This window comes from Solea solea, chromosome 13 (genome assembly GCF_958295425.1).
Source record: "Solea solea chromosome 13, fSolSol10.1, whole genome shotgun sequence".
Taxonomy (NCBI): Eukaryota; Metazoa; Chordata; class Actinopteri; order Pleuronectiformes; family Soleidae; genus Solea; species Solea solea.
The window spans coordinates 1,711,971-1,739,959 of record NC_081146.1 but is presented as its reverse complement, the minus strand read 5'-3'; the positions used below and the strand labels follow the sequence as shown (position 1 = coordinate 1,739,959).

Genomic DNA, 27,989 nt, shown 5'->3' with positions numbered 1-27,989 from the left:
ACAAACCACTTTAACCAAGAAACTGTTTGATCAGGACCACTTTAGACAAGGACCACTTTTAAACAGGACCACTTTCGATCAGGACCAGGAGCTCAAGGATGGGTGAGTGACCTTTACTGGACACATTCTCTCTCTCTATCTCTCTCCATTACTAGTACTACTTTAGTAATTAACTACTGTTCACTAATTACTGTAGTAGTTCACCACTGTTCACTAACTACTGTAGTAGTTCACTACTTTTCACTACCCACTGTAGTAGTTCACTACTGTTCACTACCCACTCTAGTAGTTTACTACTGTTCACTAACTACTGTAGTAGTTCACGACTGTTCACTACCTACTGTAGTAGTTCACCACTGTTCACTAACTACTGTAGTAGTTCACTACTGTTCACTACCTACTGTAGTAGTTAATTACTGTTCAATAACTACTGTAGTAATTCACTACTGTTCACTAACTACTGGAGTAGTTTACTACTGTTCACTAACTAGTGTAGTAGTTCACAACTGTTCACTACCTACTGTAGTAGTTCACTACTGTTCATTACCTAATATAGTAGTTCACTAATGTTCACTACGTAATTTAGTAGTTCACTACCTAATGTACTAGTTCACTACTGTTCACTAACTACTGTAGTAGTTCACCACTGTTCACTAACTACTGTAGTAATTAACTACTGTTCACTAACTACTGTAGTAGTTTACTAATGTTCACTAACTACTGTAGTCATTAACTACTGTTCACTAACTACTGTAGTAGTTTACTACTGTTCCCTAACTACTGTAGTAATTAACTACTGTTCAATAACTACTGTAGTAGTTCACTACTGTTCACTACCTACTGTAGTATTTCACTACTGTTCACTAACTAATGTACTAGTTCACTACTGTTCACTAATTACTGTAGTAGTTCACTACTGTTCACTAACTACTGTAGTAATTAACTACTGTTCAATAACTACTGTAGTAGTTCACTACTGTTCACTAACTAATGTACTAGTTCACTACTGTTCACTAATTACTGTAGTAGTTAACTACTGTTCACTAACTACTGGAGTAGTTTACTACTGTTCAATAACTACTGTAGTAGTTCACTACTGTTCACTACCTACAGTAGTAGTTCACTACTGTTCACTACCTAATATAGTAGTTCACTAATGTTCACTACCTAATGTAGTAGTTCACTACCTAATGTACTAGTTCACTACTGTTCACTAACTACTGTAGTAATTAACTACTGTTCACTAACTACTGTAGTAGTTTACTACTGTTCACTACCTACTGTAGTAGTTTACTACTGTTCACTAACTACTGTAGTAATTAACTACCGTTCACTAACTACTGTAGTAGTTTACTACTGTTCACTAACTACTGTAGTAATTAACTACTGTTCAATAACTACTGTAGTAGTTCACTACTGTTCACTACCTACTGTAGTAGTTCACTACTGTTCACTACCTAATGTACTAGTTCACTACTGTTCACTAATTACTGTAGTAGTTCACTACTGTTCATTAACTACTGTAGTAGTTTACTACTGTTCACAACCTATTGTACTAGTTCACCACTGTTCACTAATTACTGTAGTCGTTCACTACTATTAACTAACTAGTGTTAGTTCATTACTGTTCATTAACTACTAACATGGTTCACCACTGTTCACTAACTACTGTAGTACACAAATGTTCACTAACTACTAACTACTTTTCACTACCTATTGTACTAGTTCACTAACTACTGTAGTAGTTCACAAATGTTCACTAAATACTGTGGTAGTTCACTACTGTTCACTACCTACTGCAGTAGTTCACGAATGTTCACTAACTACTGTAGTAGTTCACCACTGTTCACTACCTATTGTACTAGTTCACTACTGTTCACTAACTACTGTATTAGCTCACTACTGTTCACTCACTACTGTAGTAGTTCACGAATGTTCACTATCTACTGTAGTAGTTCACGAATGTTCACTAACTATTGTAATAGTTCACCACTTTTCACTAACTACTGTTCACTAACTACTGTAGTAGTTCACGAATGTTAACTAACTAGTGTTAATGAATTACAGTTCACTAACTACTGTAATAATTCTCTACTGTTAACTAACTAGTGTTAATTAATTGCTGTTCACTAACTACTGCAGTAGTTTACTACTGTTCACTAACTAGTGTAGTAGTTCACTACTGTTCAATAACTAATGTTCACTATCTAGTGTAGTAGTTCACTACTTTTCATAAACTACTGTTCACTAACTACTGTAGTAGTTCACCACTGTTCACTAACTAATGTAGTCGTTCACTATTGTTAACTAACTAGTGTTAGTTAATTACTGTTCACTAACTACAAACGTAGTTCACCACTGTTCACTAACTACTGTAGTAGTTCACTACTGTTCACTAACTACTGTCAATTAATCACTGTTCACTAACTACTAACGTAGTTCACCACACGTCACTAACGATTTAGGTTTAGATTCAGGTTTGAATTCAGGTTTAGATTCAGGTTCAGATTCAGGTTTAGATTTAGGTTTAGATTCAGGTTTGGATTCAGATTTAGGTTTAGATTCAGATGTTGATTCTGGAGAGTTTGACCAAGAGGATGGAATCAGAATACTCAGAATACTTTATTAATCCCCGGGGGAAATGTTTTTTTGTTCCAGATGCTCCGTGAACAGTGGTATAGAAATACAGCGTGAGTGGAAACAAGGGCTTAATATAAACAAAACCGTAAAAAAGGCTATAAAATGAAATGAAATAAAATAATACAATAATAAAGTAGGGCTACACGGTGGTGTAGTGGTTAGCACTCTCGCCTTGCAGCGAGAAGACCCGTGTTTGAGCCCCGGTTGGAACAAGGGCCTTTCTGCATGGAGTTTGCATGTTCTCCCCGTGTGTGCGTGGGTTCTCTCCGGGTTCTCCGGCTTCCTCCCACAGTCCAAAAACATGCAATGTGGGGATAGGTAAATTGGACACTCTAAATTGACCATAGGAGTGAGTGTGAGAGTGAATGGTTGTTTGTCTCTATGTGTGTGTGGCCCTACGATGGACTGGCGAACTGTCCAGGGTGTACCACCGCCTATCGCCCGATGTAGCTGCACAGCACCCCCCGCGACCCTCTGACGGAGGATAAAGCGGTAGATGATGACTGACTGAATAATAAAGTAGACAATCTGGAAATATATACAATATACAATGAAATAGTTTACATTGAAATGAGGATGAGTAATTAGTATAGTTTGTTTTTATTCTGTCCTGGCTGATACAAACTGCACTATTATTATTCAGATAGTGAACATCAACAATAAGACTCAGTAAGCTTGACTCCAAGTTGAGTTTTTTCTTTACTGTTTTCTTTTTGTAAAACTGCAATACAGTATTAAACAAGCAATATGTTACAGTCAAATATATGCAACATCAACATAAGCACAATAAACACAGCATATGTACAATATGACTCACTCAAAGAACATAAGCAAATGAGCTAAACCCGTGCTAGCGGTTAGCATCGCGATTAGCTTTAGCCCGAGCATAACTGAAAATAAAGCTTCCAACAACAGTAGTAGTACATCTACGCATGATTTAACAACTTAAACAGTTATGAGTGACCATACTCACTGATGGATCTACTCCAAGGATAGACACATAACTCGTGCATGTACTGTTGAGCTCCTTAAATACGCAATGATTCAAATCACCACTAGATGTCGCTACGTAACATTAACAAAGCACTGACACTGATAGGAGTCAGAACAGTTTTTTTATTTAACCATAAGAGTCCGATCATGAGGTGGTTTCTCTGACTTGGTTCCATCTGTCAGTGGTTCTTCTCCTGGTTCTCCTGGTCCTTCCTCTGTCGACCGCACACTCCGTAGGGTCCAATCCCTTAATTGGGACACGGCTACTGAGTGTGTAGCTGTCAGAGGTCAGAGCAGGTCAGAGGTCATATTTTCCTGTTGTTGTTTTTCTTCATTAATAAATCTCCTGCTGAGCTCTGCTCCTCTGTTTATGTTGTTGACGTGTGTGTGACTGTGTGTATTGTTTGTATACTGTGTGTGTGTGTGTGTGTGTGTCTGTGTGTGTATTGTGTGTGTGTGTGTGTGTGTGTGTGTGTAGCTTCATTAATAAATCTCCTGCTGAGCTCTGCTCCTCTGTTTATGTTGTTGACATGTGTGTGTGACTGTGTGTATTGTGTGTATACTGTGTGTATGTTGTGTGTCTGTGTGTATATTGTGTGTCTGTGTGTGAGTCTGTGTGTGTATCTTCATTAATAAATCTCCTGCTGAGCTCTGCTCCTCTGTTTCTGCATCAGTCTGATAAAAACAGGACACACACACACACACACACACACACACACTCTCTCACAGCTGTGTGGAAGCGTGGACGTTGTCAAGCAGAGAAAGGTCTCTGTCCTCCTGTCCTTCATGTCAGTCTCATGTTGTTGTCTTTTCTCAGCCAGCTGTTCAGGATGTGGACCAGGATACCGCAGTCCACTGGACGCCATGAAGGGTAGGACAGCTGTGTGTGTCTCTGTGTGCATGTGTGTGTCTCTGTGTCTCTGTGTGTGTGTGAAGATATTTGACAGACTTTCTGAAGTTTGTAAACCACTCACTCTCCCACACCAAACCTCATAGAGATAATGAGTGATTTTAACATTGCACACACGGGAGTTGATGATCCACTGCTGCCTTCATCACTTAGTTCAAATGTCTTATTTTGTAAAATTCGGCTTTTAAAATATTTAATTTAGACTTACTTTAGTGATACAAAGTGACCACACGAGGCAGCAGAGGGCCAGCAGCTCCTGTGTTTTTCGGTCTGAGGTTTGGTGTGTGTTAGAGTTGTCGTGTGTTGTGTTTCAGGTCCTCGGGAGCAGATTGTTTACCTGCCCTGCATCTATCGCAGCACGGACTTCAACAAACCAGATTACCTGGCCACTGTTGACGTCGACCCCAAGTCTGCCACCTACTGTCAGGTATGAGTAATACAGCAGCTGAGAGCATGGAGTCCCCTCCTCTTATGAAGCAGTAGACAGTGGCTCTGACTTTTGACCTGTGCCCTCTCAGGTCATCCACCGGCTGCCGATGCCGAACCTGAGAGATGAGCTGCATCACTCGGGCTGGAACGCCTGCAGCAGCTGCTTTGGAGACTCGTCCAAGAGCAGGAACCGCCTGATCCTGCCCTCGCTCATCTCGTCCAGAATCTACATCATCGACGTCGGCACCGAGCCCAGAGCGCCGCAGCTGCACAAGGTACGGCCCCGCCCCCCCCCACGCAGCTCGGCCAATGAGAGAGCAGCTTTGATTCAGCAGGGAAATTGTCCGGTGTCACCATGAGGACACATCCCATAATTCAACACATCTGAGACACAGAGATATTAGAGACACAGAGACATTAGAGACACAGAGATATCTGAGACAGAGATATTAGACACACAGAGACATTAGAGACAGCGATATTAGAGACACAGAGACATCTGAGACATAGAGATATTAGACACACAGAGACATTAGACACACAGAGACATTAGAGACACAGAGACATTAGAGCCACAGCGATATTAGAGACACAGAGACATCGGAGACACATAGGAATTAGAGACACTGAGACATCCGAGACACAGAGATATTAGAGACATTAGAGACACAGTGACATTAGAGACACAGAGGCATTAGATACACAGAGACATTAGAGACACAGAGATCTTAGAGACACAGAGACATTAGAGACACAGAGATCTTAGAGACACAGAGACATTAGAGACACAGAGACATTAGAGACACAGAGATATTAGAGACACAGAGACATTACAGACACAGCGATATTAGAGACACAGAGACATTACAGACACAGCGATATTAGAGACACAGACATTAGAGATATTGGAGACATTAGAGATATTAGAGACACAGAGACATTAGAGACACAGAGATATTAGAGACACAGAGACACAGAGACATTACAGACACAGAGATATTAGAGACACAGATATTTGAGACATTAGAGACACAGAGACATTATAGACACAGAGATATTAGAGACACAGACATTAGAGATATTGGAGACAAGAGATTTTAGAGACACAGAGACATTAGAGACACAGAGATATTAGAGACACAGAGACACAGGCATTAGAGATATTGGAGACATTAGAGATATTAGAGACACAGAGATATTGGAGACATTAGAGACACAGAGATATTAGAGACACAGCAATATTAGAGATATTAGAGACACAGACATAAGAGATATTGGAGACATTAGAGACACAGAGATATTAGAGACACAGAGAATTTAGAGACACAGAGACGTCAGAGACATTAGAGACACAGAGACATTAGAGACACAGGGATATAAGAGACTTTAGAGACACAGATACATTAGAGACACATATACATTAGAGACAGCAGGGACACAGAGGCATCAAAGACATTACAGACATCAGAGTCATTAGAGACACAGACATTAGAGACATTAGAGACATTAGATACATTAGATTCACAGAGACTTAAGAGACACCGGTACATTAGAAACATTAGAGACACAGATACATTAGAGACACAGAAATATTAGAAACATTAGAGACACAACGACATTAGAGACACAGAGACGATAGAGACACAGAGTGGACAGGAGAGGACAGGAGTAGTCTGAGATTGAATTCTTGGATCATTGAAGTTACAGGATCATGGACTCTGTCCAAAGATCAGTGTCCAGCAGGACAAGAGTGTTTGTCCAGCTGCTGCTGACTCACTGCAGTTCTCAGTGATTCGTGTTCAGTTTTACACTTGTTTTTCTTCATCTGTTCTTGATTTGATTTCTTTTAAAGTTTGGATTTGTTTATTTCCTCAGCTTCTGTTTTCTCTTCTTTATCATTTGTTGTTTATCGTTTACATGTTTACAAAAATGTACATCATGACGACTTAAAAACAAGAAGAAAACAAGAGAAAGAAGAGAAACGAGAAAAAGAAGAGAAAGAAAAGCTAAACAACAACAGTCTGATAAAAATTTACCGCGCATATTAAATAAATTAAATCTTGATCGTACAAAACTTTTTCATGAAATGTTACATAAGTGCTTCACACACACACACACACACTCACTCACTCACACACTCACTCACGCATAACACTGAGGACGGTTTTGTTTTTTTTGGACAGAAACAGGAAACAAGGAGAGTTAGAATGACCTCTGACCTCAGCTGCTGATTACAAAACTCCACTGATTCTGCTGAGTCACTGTGTGACTTCTATAAATGTGTTAATGTTGCACTTTACTATGAATGTTGTTAGCTTAGCCCCAAGAGAACAGTTAGCTTAGCATTAGTCATATGAGACATTAGAGACACAGAGACTTTAGAGACACAAAGACATTAGAGACACAGAGACATTAGAGTAGGTTTTGATCATGTCCTGGATGTAGACTGGACCGGATCCATTTGTAGCATGGAACGCATGCACTAGAGTCTTGAAGCGGATGCAAGCAGCTACAGGAAGCCAGTGAAGGGAGTGGAGGAGCGGTGTAGTGTGGGAGAATTTTGGTAAGTTGAAGACCAGTCGAGCTGCTGTATTCTGGATGAGCTGCAGAGGTCGTATGGCACACGCAGGGAGACCAGCCAGGAGGGAGTTGCAGTAGTCCAAGCGTGAGATGACAAGAGCCTGGACCAGAACCTGTGCCACTTTCTTGGTTAGAAGAGGCCGTATCTTTCTGATGTTGTGCAACATGTATCTGCAAGATCGAGCTGTTGCAGCAATGTTGGCAGTGATGGAGAGATGGTCGTCAAGTGTCACACCCAGGTTCCTACAGTATGAGAAGGAGCTACCACAGAGTTGTCAAGGGTGATGGTCAGATCTGTGGTGGGAGAGCCCTTTACTGGAAGACAAAGAAACTCAGTCTTGTTGAGATTGAGTTTCAGGTGATGGTCAGACATCCACTGAGAGATGTCGGTCAGACAAGCGGAGATCCGTCCTGTTCTGTGTGTTTCAGAGCGGGGAAAAGAGAAAATGAGTTGGGTGTCATCGGCGTAGCTGTGATAGGAAAAACCATGAGAGTGAATGACAGAACCAAGAGAGTTGGTGTACAGAGAGAAGAGGAGAGGGCCCACGACAGAACCCTGAGGGACCCCAGTAGCTAGAGGACAGGGTTCCGACACAGATCCTCTCCAGGTTACTCTGTATGTACGCTTTTGAAGATTGGATGAGAGTAGGGTAAGGGCAGAGCCTGAGACACCTAGTTCTTGAAGGGAGGAAGTATGGATCTGGGGGTTTAGAGACATTAGGGACACAGAGACATTAGCGACACAGAGACATTATAAATACAGAGACATCAGAGACATTAGAGACACAAAGACAAGAGACACAGAGACAAAAATGTACATCATGAAGACTTAAAAACAAGAAGAAAATAAGAGACAGAAGAGAAACGAGAAAAAGAAGAGAAAGAAAAGCTAAACAACAACAGTCTGGTAAAAATTTACCGCGCACGTTAAATAACAAAACATGAAATGTTACATAAGTGCTTCACACACACACACACTCACGCATACACTTAACACTGAGGACGGTTTTGTTATTTTTGGACAGAAACAGGAAACAAGGAGAGTTAGAATGACCTCTGACCTCAGCTGCTGATTACAAAACTCCACTGATTATGCTGAGTCACTGTGTGACTTCTATAAATGTGTTAATGTTGCACTTTACTATGAATACAGAGACATTTGAGACACAAAGACATTACAGACACAGAGACATTACAGACACTAGATATACAGAGACAATAGAGATACAGATTGGACAGGAGAGGACAGTAGTGGACAGGAGAGGACATTAGTGGACAGTAGTGTACAGGAGTAGTCTGAGATTTAATTTTTGGATCATTGAGATAAATGAGTTTCTTTGTTGAAGTTACAGGATCATGGACTATGTCCAAAGATCAGTGTCCAGCAGGACAAGAGTGTTTGTCCAGCTGCTGCTGTCTCACTGCAGTTCTCAGTGATTCGTGTTCAGTTTTACACTTGTTTTTCTTCATCTGTTCTTGATTTGATTTCTTTTAAAGTCTGGGTTTGTTTATTTCCTCAGCTTCTGTTTTCTCCTCTCTATCATCTGTCGTTTATCGTTTACATGTTTACAAAAATGTACATCATGACAACTTAAAAACAAGAAGAAAACAAGAGAAAGAAGAATCTTCAAAAACCGTACATACAGAGTAACCTGGAGAGGATCTGTGTCGGAACCTTGGCCTCTAACTACAGACAGACAGACAGACAGACAGACGACTTTATTAATCCCTTTGGGAGGTTCCCTCGGGGAAATTAACATCTCCAGCATCCACACACAGCACTGTTAAAAATAGAGAGTAGAATAAAATAAGATAAGAATAAAAATAAAAATAAAAATAAAAATGAAAATAAAAATGAAAGTGACCCATGCTATATATATGTATGTATACCTACATACACACAACACCTATATATATATATATACATACATACATACATACATACACATTTACATGTATACACATACATACATACATATACACATACACACATATATACATATATGTATATACATACATATACACACATAGGTACACACACACGCCTACAGTTTTATTGCACATGTCTATGGTTTTATTGCACATGTCTATGGTTTTATTGCACATGTTATTATGTTATTGTTGTGGTTGTACTGTTTTTTTTTTGTTTGCCCTCCTCCCCCCCAGTGAGGAGTTGTACAGTTTGATGGCCCGGGGGACAAACGAGTCCCCCAGCCTGTTGGTCCTGTACTTGGGGAGGAGCAGCCTGTTGCTGAGGCTTCTGTGGCTCCTCTGGCTGCTGATGACAGTGTGCAGAGGGCAGAGGGTGGCTGGCATTGTCCAGGATGCTCAGCAGTTTGTCCACAGTTTTTCTCTCTGCCACTGTCACCAGAGGGTCCAGCCTCATTCCTACCACCGAGCCGGCCCGCCTGATGAGTTTTTCCAGTCTGTGGAAGTCTGCCTTAGTTGTGCTCCCGCCCCAGCACACCACGGCGTAGGAGAGAACACTGGCAACCACAGACTGGTAGAACATCCACAGGAGCTTTTTGCAGATGTTGAAAGATCGTAGCCTCCTCAGGAAGTACAACCTGCTCTGGGCCTTCTTGTACAGATGCCTTGAGTTGCTTGTCCAGTCCAGCTTGTTGTCCAGCCACAGCCCAAGATATTTGTAGGTCTGAACGACCTCCACCTCCTCTGCTCCTATTAGAACTGGTCTCGAACTGGGTCTGTCCCTCCTGAAGTCGATGACCAGTTCCTTGGTCTTTGAGGTGTTGAGCTGCAGGTTATTAATGTGGCACCAGACAACAAAGTTCCTCACCAGGCTCCTATATTCCTCTTCCTCTTCATTGTCTCTGATACACCCCATGATGGCCGTGTCGTCTGCAAACTTCTGGATGTGACACGTTTCAGAGTTGTAGCAGAAGTCTGCAGTGTACAGAGTGAAGAGGATGGGAGACAGCACAGTCCCCTGAGGAGCTCCGATGTTGCTGACCACCGTGTCAGACGTGATGTCCTTCAGCCTGACATACTGTGGTCTGTCTGTGAGGTAGCTGGAAATCCAAGCAACCAGGCAGGGGTCCACTCGCATTCTGGTGAGTTTTTCTTTTAGTACAAGGGGCTGGATGGTGTTGAAGGCACTCGAAAAGTCCAAAAAGAGGATCCTGACTGTGCCACTTCCCTTGTCCAGATGCGAGTGGGCTCGGTGTAGGAGGTAGAGAATGGCATCATCTACACTGACCTCTGCCCGATAGGCAAACTGTAGAGTGTCCTCAGCGTGCTGTACCTGAGGCCTGAGGAGGTTGAGGAAGAGCCGCTCCAGAGTCTTCATCAGATGTGAAGTGAGTGCCACCGGTCTGAAGTCATTCAGCTCGCTGGGCCGGTTCTTCTTTGGAACTGGAACGATGCATGATGTCTTCCAGAGGGTGGGCACTCTCCCAAGTTGTAGGCTCAGGTTGAAGACCCGTTGGAGTGGCTCCCCGAGTTCCGCAGCACAGGTTTTGAGGAGCCGTGGACACACCTGGTCTGGTCCTGCTGCTTTCCGGGGCCGGAGCTTCCTCAGTTCTCCCCTCACCTGATCAGCTGTGAAGCAGGGAGGTGACTGAGAGGAGGGAAGGGGGGGAGGATGGCTGGTGTCAGAGAGAGGTGGGAGTGGGGGGGGGGCAGGTTGGGGGGTGGCTGTGGTCGCAGGAGGGGGAGGGGAGCAGGCTTCAGTGAGGGCCGCAGTGAAGGTGGGAAGTGGGGTGGAGTGGCTGAATCTATTGAAGAAGGTATTCAGATTGTTTGCCCTCTCCACTCCTCCCCCCTCTGTGCTGGATTTGGCTTTGTGGCCTGTGATGGTTTTGACACCTTTCCAGACCTCCCTCATGTTGTTATCCCTAAGTTTCTGCTCCACTTTCCTCCTGTAGGAGTCCTTTGCCTCCCTCAGGCAGACTTTCACCTCCCGCTGTGCTGCTTTCATCTCCTCTCTGTCATTAGTCCTGAAGGCCTTCTTCTTTTTGTTGAGGACAACCTTGACTTCCTGTGTTACCCATGGTTTGTTATTAGGATAACACGAACAGTCTTGGTGGGGGCAACCACGTCGGCACAGAAGTTGAGATAGTCTGTGAGACAGTGAGTCATCCCCTCAATGTCCTCAGCATGCTCACCCAGCAACACATCCCAGTCTGTGGTATCAAAGCAGTCTCTCAGTGCCTCCTCAGCTTCAGGAGTCCATCTCCTGATGGAGCGAGTGGTGACAGCCTGCCTTTTGACCAGGGGGGTGTATTGGGGCTGTATGTACACCAGGTTGTGGTCTGACTTTCCCAGTGGGGGAAGGGCGGTGACTCTGTATGCTTCCTTAACGTTGGTATACAGTAAGTCAATCATCCTATTCTTCCTGGTGGGGCAGTTGACAACCTGGTGAAAAGCAGCCAGGGTAGAGTCCAGGGTGACATTATTGAAGTCTCCAGAAATAATTATGAAGGCTTCAGGATGTTGCCTCTGCAGCCGTGCTGTGACTTTAAGAATCTCATCACAAGCAGCGTCTGCTTTAGCCTGCGCCTTGACCTCCGGAGGAATTTAAACACACAGGGCGATCACGTGACTGAACTCCCTCGGCAGATAGTATGGCCGCAGGCTAACGGCAAGCAGCTCCAGATTCGGGTCACACAAAGCCGCCTTCACGGTGACATGGCCGGGGTTACACCAACGGTTGTTCACATAAATGATGAGCCCCCCACCTCTGCGTTTGCCGCATGCCTCCGCGTTCCTGTCGGCTCTCACCGCAGTAAATCCCCGCAGGTCCACGTTAGCATCCGGTATGCTGTCGGTTAGCCATGTCTCCGTCAGGATGAACAAGCTGCACTCCCGATAGATCCGCTGGTTCTCCAAAGCGGCCAGCTCGTCCATCTTATTCGGCAGCGAATTGACGTTCCCCATAATCACGGAGGGAAGCGATGGTTTGAAGCGCCTCCGGTTCTCCGCTAGCCTAGCCTTTAGCTTGGCCCCAGCCTTACAGCCCCGGTAGCTCCTCCGCAGCTCCGCTGGGATGTTGTGCCTCTGTCCGTCTGTTGTCCTCCTGAGAGCCAGTAACTTCTCTCGAGAATAAGTGAGAGAGCTGGCTCCTGTGTGTGTTTTAAAGTTTAGTGTATCCATGGGATACATGTTAAATCCTTCACAAAGAAGTTTAAAGGTGTTTAAAAGAGTAAAAAAAGAGGTAAAAGTGTAGAAAAGAAGAAAGTGCTGCGGAGCGACTGGAAAATGCTGCCGTCTCCTACAGCGCAATCAACTACTGGGATCCCTCATGGTTCTGTCCTGGGCCCTCTCCTCTTCTCTCTGTACACCAACTCTCATGGTTCTGTTATTCACTCTGACGACACCCAACTCATTCTCTCTTTCCCCTGGTTCAACACACATGTAGCAGATCGGATCTCTGCTTGTCTGACTGACATCTCTCAGTGGATGTCTGACCATCATCTGAAACTCAATCTCAAAAAGACCGAGTTTCTTTTTCTCCCGCCACAGATCTGACCATCACCCTCGACAACTCTGTGGTAGCTCCTTCTCATACCGCAAGGAACCTGGGTGTGACACTGGACGACCTTCTCTCCCTCACTGACAACATTGCTGCAACAGCTTGATCTTGCAGATACATGTTGCACAACATCAGAAGGATACGAGCTCTTCTAACCCAGAAGGTGGCACAGGTTCTGGTCCAGACTCTTGTCATCTCATGCTTGGACTACTGCAACTCTCTCATGCACACAACGGTGAAAGGTCTCATATGGCGTAGATGGCGGCATGTCTTGACGCAGTGGCCCAGTGCTCTTCAAGTTTTGGCAGCTACTTTGTTTTTATTGTGTCCTTGTTGTGTGTTCCCAGACGTACATTAGCTGCAGCATATGTACAGTACAGCAGAGCAGAGCAGCTAACGCTTGCAGACAACAATCTCTGCATTATTGACAATCTCTGCCAAACACCCTGAACCACTTATTTTCCCGCTCCAACCATCGAAACATGACTGACACCCATACCTCACTACCAGGGAAGGACGACCCCATACAGCTGCACCAACACCAGGTTAGATCCACCCTACACAAAGTCAATGTAAGGAAGGCAGCTGGTCCAGATGAAGTCACAGGAAGGATCCTCAAGGCCTGCGCAGACCAGTTAGCAGAGGTATTTACCACCAATCTGTGGTCCCCTGCCTAAAGTCAGCTACTATCATAGAAAAGCCCAATGAACTGCCTTAATGACTATCGCCAGTTGCTCTAACCCCCATCATCACCAAAGAGTCTCATCCTCTCCCACATAAATCTGCCATCCCTGCTGACCTGGACCAACACCAGTTTGCATATCGTGCAAACAGGTCAACAGAGGATACAGTCAACACAGCTCTCCACACAGCCCTTACACACCTGGACCAGGTAAACACCTATGTAAGACTGCTGTTTGTGGATTTCAGCTCAGCGTTTAATACAGTTATCCCACAGAAACTGGTTAAAAAACTGAGCAACTTGGGCTTAGGCAGCTCACTGTGCACATGGATACTGAATTTCCTGAACGACAGACCCGAGAACGTCAGGATGGGAGCTCACATATCATCCACTCTCATCCTGAACAGTGGTGTGTCCTCAGCCCCCTCCTCTACTCCCTCTTTACTCACGACTGCTCCCCTATCCATCCCACCAACACCAATCGTCAACTTTGCTGATGATACCACCCTAGTAGGACTGATAACAGACAACAACAAGACAGCCTACAGGGAGGAGGTTCAGCATCTGACAGTATGGTGTTCTCTCAATAACCTGGACTTAAACACCTCTGAAAACTAAGAACTGATTGTGGATTTCAGGAAATCCAAGTACACTGAGCACTCTGCCCTCGACCTGAATGGGGAACAGATAGAGAGAGTAGAGAGCTTTAAGTTCCTTGGTGTGCACATCTCAGCCGACCTCACCTGGACCACACACTTCCTTCAGGTGGGGAAGGCCCAACAGAGGCTATACTTCCTCAGGAAGCTAAAACACACTCACCTCCCTCACCACGTGCTGACCAACTTCTATCTGTCAGCAACAGAGAGTCTCCTGACCTACTGCTGCACGGTGTGGTTCTCCAGCTGGTTCTCCAGCTGGTTCTCCCACAGAAGACAACAGGAAGAACCAGCAGCGGGTGGTGAGGGCAGCAGAGCGTGTCATCGGAACCACACTACCTCCCCTCAGAGTCATCTACACTGGCCGACTCCAAAAGAAAGCCAGCAGTATTATTAAGGACCCCACTCACCCTGGCCATCACCGGTTCTCCCTCCTGCCCTCTGGGAAAAGACACAGAACAATCAAAACCCTGTTCCCCTCCACCCCCAATAACTGAACTGATGTGCAATAACCCCCACACCCCCCATCTACTTTTGCATCTTTTCTTCTTCGTATTTATTAATATCTCACCACGTATTTAATTTTACATTTTTATTCTACTACTATTTTATATTTTTACTATTTATATTGCCTTACTTGAGAGCTGCTAAACTTTGTTTCGTTGTCCTAAAAAAACAATGACAATAAAGAATTCTGATTTCCCCTGGCTGGTCTCCTTGCATGTGCTATACGACCTCTGCAGCTCATCCAGAATCAACTGCTCAACTGGTCTTAAACCTACCAAAGTTCTCTCTACACTGCTCCTCCACTCCCTTCACTGGCTTCCTGTAACTGCTCGAATCCGCTTCAAGACTCTAGTGCTTGCCTTCCATGCTACAAACAGATTCGGTCCAGCCTACATCCAGGACATGATCAAAACCTACACACCAGCCCGCCCACTCTGCTCTTCACCCCCTCACTGAGAGGATCGCAGAGGCATTCACCAAACTCACGACTGTTTGCTGTCCTATCCCAAATGGTGGAACGAGCTCCCCATTGACATCCGGACAGCGGAAATCCTACACATCTTCAGCCGCAGACTAAAAACACATTTCTTTCGACTCTACCCCGACTGAGACGACAAAAACACACAAAAAAAAGCATTTACTTGTACATCGCACTTGTGAGTAGCACTTTATAGTTTGGCTTATTTGAAGCACTTACTTACTTACTTCTAGCTCTTGTTTGTACCCAAATGTTGTAATGCACTTATTGTAAGTCACTTTGGATAAAAGCGTCTGCTAAATGTAATGTAATGAGAGCAGTTAGCTTAGTATTAGTCACATGAGAGCAGTTAGCTTAGCATTAGCCCCATGAGAGCAATTAGCTTAGCCCCAAGAGCACAGCTAGCTTAGAATTAGCCTTAAGAGATCAGCTGGCTTAGCATTAGTACCAGGATAGTGGCTAACTTATCATTAGCCTCAAGAGAGCAGTTAGCTTAGTATTAGTCCCAGGGTAGTAGTTAGTTTGGCATTAGCCCCAGGATAGAAGTTAGCTTAGCATTAGTCACATGAGAGCAGTTAGCTTAACATTAGCTCCAGTCCAGGAGAGTAGTGGTCAGTTGTTTATGCGGTTAAGCAGAAATGATGAGTGACACTGACTCTGTTTGTTTGTTTGGCCTCAGACGGTGGAACCCGTGGATCTGTATTGGAAGTGTAATTTGGCGAACCCACACACGTCTCATTGTCTGGGCAGCGGTCAGATCATGATCAGCTGTTTGGGCGACCCGGCCGGTAACGGCAAAGGTGAAAGTCACGTGATTCCTGGGCCACGCCCCATGTTTGATCAGACACTCCTCAGAGTGGCGGGCTGTCAGTGGGTGTGTCCTCTTACCTGCTGTTGTCCTCTCAGGAGGCTTCATTCTGCTGGATGGTGAAACGTTTGAGGTGATCGGGAACTGGGAGCATCCGGGAGAAGCGGCGCCCTTTGGTTACGACTTCTGGTACCAACCACGACACAACGTGATGATCAGCACCGAGTGGGGGGCTCCAAAAATCCTGGCCCCAGGGTTTGATCCCGCCGACGTCATGAAAGGTGAGTTACGAAAAAAGAGAGCAACTCGTGAGACGTCCCCAAGATGTCGTCCCTGAAACCGTAGGTCACGGTTCTGATCCTTTGACTCGTCGCCAATCAAGCTACAGTCCAAACCACACATTCATGGTCTGGTTCTGGTGGATCACAGGGATCTGCACAGGGCTGTTCATAATTGTGTGACTCTGGGTTCTAAGTTCTGGTCCCAGTCATACATACAGGATTTGCCTATGTTTATCCTGAAGGTCACTACGGCAGCTGCATCCATGTTTGGGACTGGACCACCCACAGGAAACTGCAGACGCTGGACCTGGGTAAAGATGGTGCCATTCCTCTGGAGGTTCGATTCCTCCATGACCCTGATGCCACTGAGGGCTACGTGGGATGTGCTCTGAGTTCCACTGTCTTTAGGTTCTTCAAGACACCGGTCAGTACCACAGGGTTCTTTAAGACCGCGACTACATGAGACCACGACCACAGGGTTCTTTAAGACCACGACTACATGAGACCACGACCACAGGGTTCTTTAAAACCACGACTACATGAGACCACGACTGCAGGGTTCTTTAAGACCATGACTACATGAGACCACGACCGCAGGGTTCTTTAAGACCACAACTACATGAGACCACAACCACAGGTTTCTTCTTTTTAACCACCACTACATGAGACCACGACCACAGGGTTTTATAAGACCACGACTACATGAGACCAGGACCGCAGGGTTCTTTAAGACCACAACTACATGAGACCAGGACCGCAGGGTTCTTTAAGACCACAACTACATGAGACCATGACCACAGGGTTGTTTGTTAAGACCACGACTACATGAGACCACGACTGCAGGGTTCTTTAAGACCACAACTACATGAGACCACAACCACAGGGTTCTTTAAGACCACAACTACATGAGACCATGACCACAGGGTTGTTCGTTAAGACCACGACTACATGACAGACAGGGACCACAGGGTTCTTTAAGACCACGACTACATGAGACCACGTCCACAGGGTTCTTTAAGACCACGACCACAGGGTTCTTTTTTAAGACACACACAATCCAGAACTCCTTGTTTGTTTGCAGGAAGGTGATTGGGCGGTAGAGAAGGTGATCAGTGTTCCCAACAAAAAGGTGGAAGGATGGATGCTGCCTGAGATGCCAGGTGAGTCTGACCTGGTACTTGTCTGTCCGTCTGTCTGTCTGTCTGACCTGGTGTCTGTCTGTCTGTCCTGGTACCTGTCTGTCTGACCTGGTACCTGTCTGTCTCTGCAGGACTGATCACAGACATCTTGATCTCATTGGACGATCGTTTCCTGTACTTCAGTAATTGGCTGCATGGTGACATCAGACAGTATGACATCACAGACAGGAGGAAGCCCCGATTAGTCGGCCAGGTCAGTTGTGACCTCATGACCTCATTTACATAAAGCTGACAGAAGCACAAAAGAAGGTGAACGTGTGGTGGTTTATGTTGACACGTGTACAGACACATATTTTCAAAACTTTATTTACAGTTATTTATGTTACACAGTCACAGAGCTGTGTGTGTGTGCGTGTGCTTGATAGTCTATGTGTGTGTGTGCATGATAGGATGTGTGTGTGTGTGTGCGTGATAGGATGTGTGTGTGTGTTGTCTGGAATTCCTCCTTTTTCCTGGAAACATTCCTCTGTCACGGTTATAAACAACTAAATCATGTTATCCTCTATTCATTTCCCCTCCACTTAGAAAACACTTACATCATGTTTTCCTGGCTCCAGTGTGTTTGTTCACTGACCTTTGACCTTTTCATAAATCATGTTGCCACCACACAAACACTTTCTGTATACTTTTCAGGCCGTATCTATGCACACTTTTATAAATGACAGTTTGTCTGTCTGTCTGTCTGTCTGTCTGCAGGTGTTTCTGGGAGGAAGTCTGGTCAGTGATGGACCAGTGAGAATCATCGATGACCCTGAGAACATTCAGCAGCCCTCACAACGCATCATCAAGGTGAGACACACAGGTACCAGGTCAGACACACAGGTATCAGGTCAGACAGGCAGGTACCAGGAGAGACAGACAGGTCTGCTGGTTAGTAGTTTACCTGTGTTGTGTGTGGCGGTGGCAGCACCTGGAGTGTCCGGGTTGGAGAAGCTGACTCGCCGACATGCCATCAGACTCTGTCCGGATGTGGGCGTGTCAGTGGAGGCGTGGCCTCGCTGTGGGTTACGGCAGAGTTGAATCTGCGTCCAGGATGAAAAGGGCTGTCGTCACTGATACAGTGAATGAACTGGTGGTTCAACAGTGGTGTGGTCGTTCAGGGATCACTGGTGCAGGCGTTACCTCTCTGATTAAAATGATTCCACTCGGCTGTAAATCTGCTCTCCTGAAACACGTTGTTTCTTTCAGGAGAGGTTTTTATGATCCTCAAAGACAACACAGCAGAGTTCAATCTGGCCCTGAGGTTCAGAGTAGATGACGATGATTACACGGTTCATGTCACGTCAGACTCTCAAGGGTTTCGGTTGCAGGGCGGAGGGACATTTGGTCTGTTGCTGCTGCTGCTGCTGATGCTGCTGATGCTGATGCTGATGCTGCTGATGCTGCTGCTGCTGCTCTCATGTCAGGATGATTTTAGCCCACACAAATGAAAAAAAAGGAGTAAACATTAAAGAGTTCTTTCCTCTGATGAAAAACAAAACAGAACTCAACCAACTTTTATCCACCTAGAGATTTTTCAGCTGAAGATTTTAAATAAAATTTGAATCCGGTTAGAGAAAAAAAGGTATGTTTTTTCTTTCCTTAGTTTGGTGAGTGTGTGTTTGTGTTGTTTTCACGTGTCAGATCAAACTGAGCTCATTAAACATCAACAGTGCTTGTCAGGACACGAAGAAAGCTGCACTTTTTAACTTCAGGCACTTGTCTTCGTCTGATAATGAGTGTGACTGATGAGGCAGATTTAAGTCACAAGGACAGTAACAGTGGGGGGGTCGGGTTTCTCTTCTCCAGAGAATTCACACCTTTTACTTTTACTGTAGACGAGGTCGTTCCAGGCAAACGCAGAGTTTGAGAAGCTTAAACTGTTTTTTATGAATGTATATGCTCCTGTTATTGGTTTAGGTCAGACCTGGTGATTTTACGGCCCTTTGGGCATCCCTGTCAGTCATAAACACAGACGAACAAGTATTTATGCTGTGCTTTGAAAAGAGTGACGTATGGACGCACGTATCTGCATCTGTCTGCACAGCGACAGGTGACACTAGCCAGTGACGCCTGGCCCCCTAAAAATGTTGGCTCACATGAAAAAAATAAAGTTAATTCCGAATGGCGTGTTTTCAACAAGACATGGACTGCTAAATACTTCTTTACAGGCGTCAAATGTAAAGCCGTGTGCTTAGTTTGTGGAACACAAGTCGCTGTGTTTAAAGGATTATAATCTGAGTCACCATACGTGACCAAACACGAAGAGAAATACAAGCACTTATCTTCCGGTGTGATTGCAGCATTAGTGTGTGTGTGTGCGTGTGATTACGTGCACACACACACACTAATGCTGTGTGCAGGTGCGCTCTGTGCGGGGGGGGGGGGGGGGGGTTGGTTGTGTTGCACTACGCCACAGTATTATAGTATAATAGTATTCATTATATAGTGTAGTAATTTGCTATTTTCAATAGAGTTGGTTAGTAATTGTGTTTATTGTGTGTTTGTATGCTGCCCAATTTACACCAAAACAATACAATTTACTGCTTTTTTAGATAAAATTAAATTAAAATGAATTCAAATTTGGCCCTCAACAATATTTTTTGTTTCTCATTTCGCCCCTTGGGGAAAATAATTGCCCCCACCGCTGGTCTAGAGAGACTTGTTCTTATAGACACACTGAACCAAACACTTCAAGTGTTGCAGTGAAGAGTATTTGTTTTTAGCTGCACAGAGAACTCTGTTAGACAGGAACCATGGAGAACCCTGTGTTAGACAGGAACCACAGAGAACCCTGTAACTCTGTTAGACAGGAACCACAGAGAACCCTGTGTTAGACAGGAACCACAGGAACCATGGAGAACCATGTGTTAGACATGAACCACAGAGAACCCTGTGTTAGACAGGAACCACAGGAACCATGGAGAACCCTGTGTTAGACAGGAACCATGGAGAACCCTGTGTTAGACAGGAACCACAGAGAACCCTGTGTTAGACAGGAACCACAGAGAACCCTGTGTTAGAATAGAATAGAATAGAATAGAAATACTTTATTCATCCCCAAGGGGAAATTGTTTTAACAAAGCAGCAATACAAACAATATTATAAACATAAAATGTAAAATGTGCAACAGTAAGAAAAGAAAAAAGTGCAATAATAAAGGAGTGGCATAATGGAGTGCAATGTCATACTGTAGAAAATGTGCATTGTGCATTTTTTTTTTTGTACTATTACAGAGAGTTTTTGTAAGTTTTGATGGCTGATGGCAGGAATGACTTCCTGAATCTATTGGAGAATGTGCTCTCCTGGGCCTGGAGGATGTGGTGGAGAGGATGATCGGTGTTATCCATGATGGAAAATAGTTTATTCAGCATCCTCCTCTCCACCACCGTTTCCACGGTGTCCTGTTTGCAGCCGATGATGGAGCCGGCCTTCTTTATCAGTTTGTTGGGTTTGTTAGTTTCACAGGCTCCAATGCTGCTCCCCCAGCACACCACAGCAAAGAACAGTGTGCTGGCCACAACAGACTGGTAAAACAACTCCAACATCTCGCTGCATACATCAAAGGATCGCAGCCTCCTCAGAAAGAAGAGCCTGCTCATCCCCTTCCTGTACACAGCACCGGTGTTAGCCTTCCAGTCCAGTCTGTTGTTCAGCCTCACACCAAGGAATTTGTATTCCTCCACCATCTCAATATCCTCCCCCAGTACCCTCAAAGGTTGTGGGGCTGTCCTCTTCCTCCTGAAGTCCACCACCATCTCCTTGGTCTTGGTCACATTCAGAATCAGGTGGTTCTCACTGGCCCACTTCACGAAGTCAGATACCACTGTCCTGTACTCCCCCTCCTGTCCATCCCTCATACACCCCACCACCGCAGAGTCATCAGAGAACTTCTGCAAGTGGCATGACACAGAGTCATATTTGAAGTCTGAGGTGTATATGGTGAACAGGAAGGGGGACAGCACAGTTCCCTGTGGGGCTCCTACATCACTAACCACCACATCAGACAAACCACCACCCAGTCGGACAAACTGTGGTCTGCCTGTCAGGTAGTCAGTGATCCAGGAGATGGTGGGCGTGTCCACCCCCACCCCCTGCAACTTCTCTCCCAGTAACAGTGGCTGGATGGTGTTGAAAGCACTGGAGAAATCAAAGAAAGTGATTCTCACAGTTCCTCCAGCACCATCCAGGTGAGACTGAGCTCGATGCAGCAGATAGATGAGGGCGTCATCCACCCCCAGTTTGGGCTGATAAGCAAATTGAAGTGGGTCCAGTGAGGACTTTACCTGCGGTCTAAGGTGAGCTAAGACCAGCCGCTCCAGCACCTTCATCACATGGGACGTCAGAGCCACTGGGCGGTAGTCCCCGGGTTCACGAGATGCTGATGACTTTGTCTTGGGGACAGGAACCAGGCATGATGTCTTCCACAGCGCTGGGACCATCCCCTGTTGGAGGCTCAGGTTGAAGAGGTGCTGCAGGATCACAGCCAGCTGGGTAGCACAAGCCCTCAGTAGCCTGGGGCTAAGACCGTCTGGGCCTGCAGCCTTGTTCTGCTGCAGTCTCTCCAGCTGTCTTCTGACCTGGGTGGTTGTCACGGAGAGGGGGGGGGAGAAGGTGGTGGAGGAGAGGTGGAGAGGTGGGGGGGAGGTGATAGAGTGTCCAAGCGGTTCTCCAGGGGGGGCAGAGGGGGGAGAGGTAGAGGCAGGGGGGGAGGGAGGGAGGTGTGATGTGTGGGGGAAGCAGCAGGGGGCTGTGTGGAAGACTGTGAGCTGAACCTGTTGAAGAAGAGGTTCAGCTGATTAGCCCTCTCGATAGAGCCCTCTGTCGGTTTCTCCTTCACGTTAAATCCAGTGATGGTCTTCATTCCGGACCACACCTCCCTCATGTCATTCTGCTGGAGTTTGGACTCCAGCTTCCTCCTGTAGGTGTCTTTGCTCTGCCTCAGCTTCTCCTTAAGGTCACGCTGTACCTTCCTCAGCTCCTCCTGGTCCCCATGTCTGAAGGCCTCTTTCTTTTTGTTGAGGAGAGTCTTCAGATCTCTGGTAACCCAAGGTTTGTTGTTGGGAAAGCAATGGACAGTCCGGGCAGGGAGAACCGTGTGTTCACAGAACCTAATGTAATCTGTGATGCAGTCTGTCATGGAGTTGATGTCCTCCCATGTGGCAAGCAGAGCGCATCCCAATCAGTAGACTCAAAGCAGTCCTGCAGGGCCATGTCAGCTTCCTGTGTACTCCTTCTCACTGAGCAGGTGGCAACAGGAAGCCTCTTCACTACAGGGACATACCTGGGAGTCAGCTGGACCAAGTTGTGATCAGACAAGCCAAGGGGGGGAAGGGCAGTGGCTGTGTATGCATCCCTAGCATTTGCATACAAAAGGTCAATTGTTTTATTGTCTCTGGTGGGGCAGTCGACATATTGGTGGAAGGTTGGTAAAACAGAGTCCAGGTTGGTGTGGTTAAAGTCCCCAGTGATGGTGATAAATGCAGTGGGATGCTGTGTCTGTAATCTGGACACAGCAGAGTGGACACCGTCTACTGCTGCTGCTGCATCAGCTGAGGGAGGGATGTAGACAGCCACAACGATCACGGAGGTGTATTCCCTGGGGAGGTAGTATGGGCGCATTCCCACAGCCAAAAGTTCGATGTCCGGGCTACACAGACGCTCCTTCTCACAAACATGTCCGGGGTGACACCACTTCTCATTCACGTATACAGCAACGCCACCCCCTTTCTTCTTGCCGCTCAGCGCAGCATCTCTGTCCGCCCGCACAGTCTTAAAGCCCGGTACTGCCACGCTGTGCTCGGTGAAGTGCGAGTGCAGCCATGTCTCGGTGAAACACATGAGGCTGCTCTCCCTGAACACCCAGCTGGTACTCACAAGCGCACAGAGCTCGTCCATTTTGTTCCCCAGAGATCTCACATTCCCCGTGATTATTGCAGGTACGGCTGGTTTGTACCTCCTCGATTTGGCTCTCACTTTGGCTCCGGCTCTACAGCCGCGACGCTTCCGCTTCAGTTCCTTCGGAAGTTCGGGCCGTGTTGTGATCAGGAGTGCCGGCTCCCTCAGCGCGATCAGCTGGTCGCGTGTGTGAACAATGCCCCCGCTGCGCTGTGCGTCCGTCTCGCCACCAAAAAGTAAAAAAAAGTAACAGAAGAGCCACAGAAACCGCACAAAAGTAGCGGAGTACATGGCGCAACTGTTCCGGAAAGTGTCACTCCAGATGCGAAAATAATAAGCTAATAATAAGAACCATGGAGAACCCTGTGTTAGACAGGAACCACAGAGAACCCTGTAACCCTGTGTTACACAGGAACCACAGAGAACCCAGTGTTAGACAGGAACCACAGCAAACCCTGTGTTAGACAGGGACCACAGAGAACCCTGTGTTAGACAGGAACCATGGAGAACCCTGTGTTAGACAGGAACCACAGCGAACCCTGTGTTAGACAGGAACCATGGAGAACCCTGTTTTAGACAGGAACCACAGGGAACCATGGAGAACCCTGTGTTAGACAGGAACCACAGAGAAACCTGTGTTAAACAGGAACCACAGAGAACCCTGTGTTAGACAGGAACCACGGAGAACCCTGTGTTAGACAGGGACCACAGAGAACCCTTTGTTAGACACTGTTTTTTTACAGTGGGTTAGATGAACTCCTCTGTTTGACTATTTTTTACAGTGCGTTAGATGAACTCCTCTGTTTCATTTTTTTACAGTGTGTTAGATTAACTCCTGTGTTTAACTGTTTTTTACAGTGTGTTAGATTAACTCCTCAGTTTCACTGTTTTTAGAGTGCGTCAGATGAACTTCTGTTTCACTGTTTTTTACAGTGCATTAGATTAACTCCTCTGTTTCACTATTTTTTACAGTGTGTTAGATTAACTCCTGTTTCACTGTTTTTTACAGTGTGTTAGATTAACTCCTCTGTTTCACTGTTTTTTTACAGTGTGTTAGATTAACTCCTGTTTCAGTTTTTTACAGTGCGTTAGATTAACTCCTCTGTTTCAGTTTTTTACAGTGCGTTAGATTAACTCCTCTGTTTCACTGCTTTTTACAGTGTGTTAGATTAACTCCTCTGTTTCACTGTTTTTTACAGTGAATTAGATTCACTCCTCTGTTTCAGTTTTTTACAGTGCGTTAGATTAACTCCACTGTTTCACTGTTTTTTTACAGTGTGTTAGATAAACTCCTGTTTCAGTTTTTTACAGTGCGTTAGATTAACTCCTCTGTTTCACTGTTTTTTACAGTGTGTTATATTAATTCCTGTTTCACTGTTTTTATACAGTGCGTTAGATTCACTCCTCTGTTTCAGTTTTTTACAGTGCGTTAGATTAACTCCTCTGTTTCACTGCTTTTTACAGTGTGTTAGATTAACTCCTCTGTTTCACTGTTTTTTACAGTGAATTAGATTCACTCCTCTGTTTCAGTTTTTTACAGTGCGTTAGATTAACTCCACTGTTTCACTGTATTTTTACAGTGTGTTAGATAAACTCCTGTTTCAGTTTTTTACAGTGCGTTAGATTAACTCCTTTGTTTCACTGTTTTTTACAGTGTGTTATATTAATTCCTGTTTCACTGTTTTTATACAGTGCGTTAGATTCACTCCTCTGTTTCAGTTTTTTACAGTGCGTTAGATTAACTTCACTGTTTTTTACAGTGTGCTAGATGAGCTCCTCAGACTGAAAACTGATTTGACTTTTTTTCTGTTAACAAATGTGTTGGAGTTTTTGCAAGTGTGGGAGGAGTTTTATGTTCTGTGGAAGACGATGATTTTGTTTTTGGTCAAATCCTCAGTTTAAAGTTCAGTTTAGTTCTGGTTGTTGTTTTTCTCCTCAAGAGTCAAAAATGTCAAGGACAACATTTAATTTTGTGCATGTTTCTCTCTGTCTCTCTCTCTCTGTCTCTCTCTCTCTCTCTCTGTCTCTCCCTCTCTCTGTCTCTCTCTCAGGGGAGGCGTGTCTCTGGATCTCCTCAGATGATACAGTTGAGTTTGGATGGACGGAGACTTTATGTGACGACGTCTCTTTACAGCGCCTGGGACAAACAGTTCTACCCCGACATGGTCAGGTACGTGCTACTAGGTACACAGTAGTACTACTGCAGTACTACTACAGTTCATTTACAGTTTTTCCTCGATTGCTAAGACACATTTCTTGAAAGCTGCTCTACTTTTCTCTAAACTGTGAAAACAAAAAATTGTCAAATCGTGCCCAGAGTCAATCAAAATTAAAAACACTACTGAACAGTCACTAAACACTACGTAGAAAAATAGAAAACACAATGTTCAGGACATGAAGCTGGAGAAATAAATGTTTATTGTTCACTGTAGGCTAAATGCATGTTGCAAAACAAAAAACCTGTGCATTTAGCACTTGTACAAAAAGACAAAAAACAGAAATCTTGTGCATGAGTACGGCATTGAGTACGGTGTCCAGGTCAGAAATTATGCTCAGATTCTCAGATGGGAATCTTTATTTTGTCGCAAAACATTTTTCTATCCTCCCTCCTCAGCCAGGAGAACTCCCGCTCCCACTGAACTCGCCTAACCTCCTTACTGCCGCTTCCTCGCTCCGCTGAGGCCAAGGGCTGAGTTTGTCCTTCATCTGCATCTATCCCTCTTTTTTCACCTCTTTATCAACATAGTTTTTGGGCTTTTTAAAGAAACTTCTGACACTCAACTGCCGTGACATTTTTCTTCTTTTCTACTTTCAACTTACTGTAATATGCTCTTCAACACCAAGTGGTCAGGGCTGTGAATTGCAATCTGTCAAAATGACGGATGGCCCTCAGATTTTTCCGTCACCGTTTTAAAAAAAACGGTCAATGACGGAAAATATTCGGTTAACGCGACCCCTGGTCTGGATATATACCAACCTTTGCTCTTTGACTCTGTCTGAGTTGCGATCAAAGGGCACTCTGTACAGCTGTTTCATCCGCAGTCTGTTGCGCTTGAGGACACGATCAACAGTGGAGAGGCTGACACTGTTGATACCCTCAAAATTTACATTACATTACATGTCATTTAGCAGACGCTTTTATCCAAAGTGACTTACAATGGAATTGAGTACAAGCAGCCAGGGGTGGAGTCGAACTTGTGACCATTGCGACCATGATGTCTTTCGCACACAGAGTACCGGCTTAACCACTGAGTCACTCCACCCCCCATGGTCCTCAATGATTTCTGCTGAATTTCACTCAGTTTAATGGCGTTGTTCTCATGGACCATATCAATGATTAGGGTCTCTTGGTGTGGGGAGAACATAGCTGTCCTCCCACCCCCATGTGGCAGTCTTTCAATTCTACAAAAAGAGAACATGCAGTTACAAAAAATATACATGGAATACTAGGCCTACAAACAGTTAGAATACTACAGTACATTGGTACAGTGAAGTATTGAAACATGTATTTACTTACAGTATACTGTGGTACAGTATATAGTAAGTCATACAGTAATTGCTGTCAACATTTACATACTGTACTATAATGTCAAAAAAGGTAATTACCTGTTCTCTTCTCTAAATCTTGGGATTATGGTGGACACAGTGAATCTACTGATGTTTGGTTGTAGCCTGTGTCCGGCCTCCCTCATGCTCATACCATGGACAAGAACATGGTCAATCACAGTCGCTCTGATTTCATCAGATATCTTCACTGACCACCTCGACCTCCTCAATCTCCTTGACCTCCTCTCACACAAACTCTTCCTCTCAGATTTCTATCCATCGTAGGGCCTCACAAACCAGTGCTCTCTGAACTGGCTTATATGTTCCCTCACATCTTTAGCCACAAGTGTGATCAGTTTTGAGTTGTTGTGTTCACGTGGTGACACTTGTGCTCTAATTGTGTTTGACTTGTGTCACCTGTGCTCACCATTATGCAGCACAAGTGCATCACAATGAAAATGTGTTGGCAAGTTGTGTCTAAACAGGTGAAAAGTGCTTATGGTTTTGCCAAAAGAGTGATTGATTCAATCAGTGGGTTCAGGCAACTGAGCATTTGGTTCAGACAATAGGGTTTAGTGTTTTAGCAATCGAGAAAAACTGTAAATGTGAAGTTGTGTCTGTGTATAAAGTTGTTTGTTTGTTTGTTCAGAGACGGCTCAGTGATGATGCAGATGGACGTAAACACGCTCAGTGGAGGTCTGACCCTCAACCAGAACTTCCTGGTGGACTTTGGTAAAGAACCTGATGGACCTGTTCTGGCCCACGAGATCAGGTACCCGGGTGGAGACTGCACGTCTGACATCTGGATCTGAACAACAACAACATGTGTCCATGTTTCATCACAGTTGTGTTCACAGCGCCTCCTGCTGCTCACACTGTAAACACATGATTAAACAAAGTTCCCCTCTCTTA

The 27,989-nt window shown here is 45.0% G+C and overlaps 1 protein-coding gene across 1 annotated transcript; it reads left to right on the top strand.

Moving 5' to 3' along the window:
* selenbp1 (selenium binding protein 1) lies at positions 1-27,989 on the top strand. Its single transcript, XM_058648771.1, has 12 exons — positions 1-102; positions 4,451-4,504; positions 4,858-4,970; positions 5,062-5,247; positions 16,046-16,166; positions 16,273-16,455; positions 16,698-16,879; positions 17,537-17,615; positions 17,726-17,847; positions 18,351-18,443; positions 25,583-25,701; positions 27,727-27,989. Exons 1-12 carry the CDS (start codon positions 99-101, stop codon positions 27,887-27,889), a joined length of 1,419 nt encoding a protein of 472 aa, XP_058504754.1. The 5' UTR covers positions 1-98; the 3' UTR covers positions 27,890-27,989.

Coding starts and splice junctions, on each gene's coding strand:
- selenbp1 (XM_058648771.1), top strand. Junction 4,971..5,061: donor AGTCTGCCACCTACTGTCAG/GTATGAGTAATA, acceptor GTGCCCTCTCAG/GTCATCCACCGGCTGCCGAT. Junction 16,167..16,272: donor CCCGGCCGGTAACGGCAAAG/GTGAAAGTCACG, acceptor TTGTCCTCTCAG/GAGGCTTCATTCTGCTGGAT.